General features: G+C 53.7%; 2 protein-coding genes across 2 annotated transcripts; one reads left to right on the top strand and one right to left on the bottom strand.

Moving 5' to 3' along the window:
- Positions 1-19: 19 nt before the first annotated feature.
- On the bottom strand, positions 20-356 carry SARC_14173 (hypothetical protein; the record flags this gene model as incomplete). The annotated part of the gene is made up of 1 exon (XM_014291696.1): positions 20-356. A coding segment is annotated over one exon (337 nt), but the record flags the coding sequence as incomplete, so codon positions are not given.
- Positions 357-796: 440 nt separating this feature from the next.
- Positions 797-2,465, top strand: SARC_14171 (hypothetical protein; the record flags this gene model as incomplete). Its single annotated transcript, XM_014291695.1, has 2 exons — positions 797-2,359; positions 2,403-2,465. The coding sequence occupies 2 exons, from the start codon at positions 797-799 to the stop codon at positions 2,463-2,465; spliced, it is 1,626 nt and encodes a 541-aa protein (XP_014147170.1).
- Positions 2,466-2,609: the final 144 nt, after the last annotated feature.

Genomic DNA, 2,609 nt, shown 5'->3' with positions numbered 1-2,609 from the left:
GCTCCCTGTGTCTGGCTACCAGCTTCATTACCTATAGCAATTCCCTTGTCACCCTGGTCATACTCACCCGCGCTAAACCCGATACCAATGGTTTCCGTCCCCTGGTTGATTTTACCCGACCGTCGCCCGATCGCGATACCGTACGCACCCTGCGTATTCTCACCAGCCGAACTTCCTATGGCAATAGCCAATTCACTCTGGTCTGTAGTTCCAGCCGAACTTCCTATGGCAATAGCCAATTCATTCTGGCCTGTAGTTCCAGCGTCAATTCCAATTGCCACCGCGGAAATTCCCTGGTTGATGATGCCGGAGTTGCGACCTAGTCGCACTGATGTAGTGCTTACTTTCCACGACATGTATTATATTGTCGCCTTTTATATATCTGAAATTAGATCTGTCTGAATGGGTTAATTCACTTTTGGACGTATATACCATCTGGGTTTTCGTCGAATATGCATTCCCCACTTTGAACCAACAACTAACCGTTCGAGTCTTAGCCGGAAGAGACGAATTGGGACCTAATTCGTATGGTGGAGTACGTCACGTATCCTGTTCACTGTACATACGCTGCGACTCAGTGATGTCGCCGGTCGCATTGACGTCTTGGTGTATGCAATGCACGCGGACCGCGGACTAGGTCTAATGGGTGTAGGCCAGCGCCAGCGGTAGAACGCGAGCAAAGGTGAGCTTGCTCTCGCGAAACAATACCCCTTGCCAATTTTTGGCTCACCCTTACTTTTCAGCTTTATAATTTTTTTTTTAAAAGGATAACACTAAAATATAAATAAAATATATTATGTCCTGGAAACTTGGAACCGTTGGTGTCCGCATAGGACGCGGCGCCGCAACCATCGGTCAGGACGACAAAGCAACCGCAGTCGGTACAAATGCCGGGACCATGAACCAGGGGGGCGCCGCCGTGGCTATTGGCGACCACGCCGGTGCGTACAACCAGGGTCGCAACAGTATAGCCATCGGTTCGTCGGCTGGGCGCGAGAACCAGCACGACAACACTATAATCATCAACTCGTCACATTTGCCACTCAACAGCCGGCAACCAGACTCGACGTTTATACGTCCTGTACGCGAATCTACCGGCACACACTCACTCTGGTACAGTCCCACCACCGGCGAAATGACACACAATTCTAGCGACGACGTCCCAGGAAGTGATGGTAACTCGGGCGTCGGCATTGCGGATCTTGTATACGATCCTGTTAATGACCGGCTCACTATTGTCCTGGAGGACGGTACGTCCATCCCCCAGCAGCTACAGCTACAGGGACCCATGGGACCCAAGGCACCGATCGGCCCAAGTGGTCCGGACGGCGTTGGGGTTGAATTGTTCACTATCGACGACCAGGGTCGCCTCGTCGGTACACTAACCAACGCGCAGCAGATTATTCTGGACGTCATCGTGGGACCGACTGGTCCTCTGGGTTTGGGCATTAAAACGATCGTCGTCAACACATCCAACGAGCTAGATGTTGTGTTAACCGACAACCAGACGAAAACGCTGACCGGCCCTACGGGGACGGGTCAGCACGGCACAAGTATAGTGGACGTGGACGGACAAGCCGGTGTTGATGGTCTAACATTTGAGATGAATGACGACACGACGATTAGCCTTGCGCCATTTAAAGGCTCCAAAGGTCCCGACGGCGCAACTGGACCAACCGGGCCCACGGGACCTGACGGTAGTGCCGGTGGCAGTGGCGGTGTGGGTAGTACCGGGGCCGTGGGTGATACGGGCGCCAAAGGCACCGATGGACCGGCTGGACCGAAGGGCCCCCCGGGTACAAGCTCGATTGCCGGGGCTACGGGGCCAACGGGCCCAACAGGTCCAACGGGTGCGACAGGGACATTTCTTTCGGTAGGAGCGTGCTTGTCCGACTACATAGTCTGTAACCCACTTGCACCACTCAAGTGGGAAACCGGGAGTACGTTAGGGGAAACAACAGCGATCAAAATTGGGTGCAACGCTGGACTCACGGGACAGAGTCCCAACAGTGTTGCTATAGGTACGGACGCGGGTTCGTTAAACTCCGGACAGCGGGCCGGTACTACAGTAGGGTCGGCAGTGGCGATTGGTTACAAAGCAGGAGAGAAAAATGCTGAGGAAGAGACCGTTGCCGTAGGAAGTCATGCGGGCAGTGAGGGCCTGCCGGCGAGGTCCGTGGCAGTCGGTTATAACACAATGAATAACGGTTCGGGTATTGCGATTGGAGCAGGGGCTATGTCGGATTCGGGGTCTAGAAACAACACCAACATTGTCGCCATAGGGTATGACGCGGCGAAATCCGGCATTGGGTCCGAATCTGTCGCCGTTGGGTATGCGGCGGCAAAAAACTCAAATGGCGTAGGTGTCACTGCACTTGGAGCTTATACCGCAACTACGGCAGGTGATTATGCCGTTTGCATCGGGGCTGGTGCAGGGTATGGATCTGCTGCTCCTGGGAGTATAATAATTAACGCACGGGCGACTAGTAGTAACATAAACCCCCTGAATTCAACAATACCCGGCGCGGTCCACATAGCCCCCGTTCGAAATCTGGTGGGACCTACTGCTCTACACTATAACCCCACGACATATGAGATTACACATGGTT

This window comes from Sphaeroforma arctica (assembly GCF_001186125.1).
Source record: "Sphaeroforma arctica JP610 unplaced genomic scaffold supercont1.4246, whole genome shotgun sequence".
Classification (NCBI taxonomy): domain Eukaryota; class Ichthyosporea; order Ichthyophonida; genus Sphaeroforma; species Sphaeroforma arctica.
Note: the sequence above shows the minus strand (reverse complement) of the source record. Positions and strands in the feature narration are given on the sequence as shown.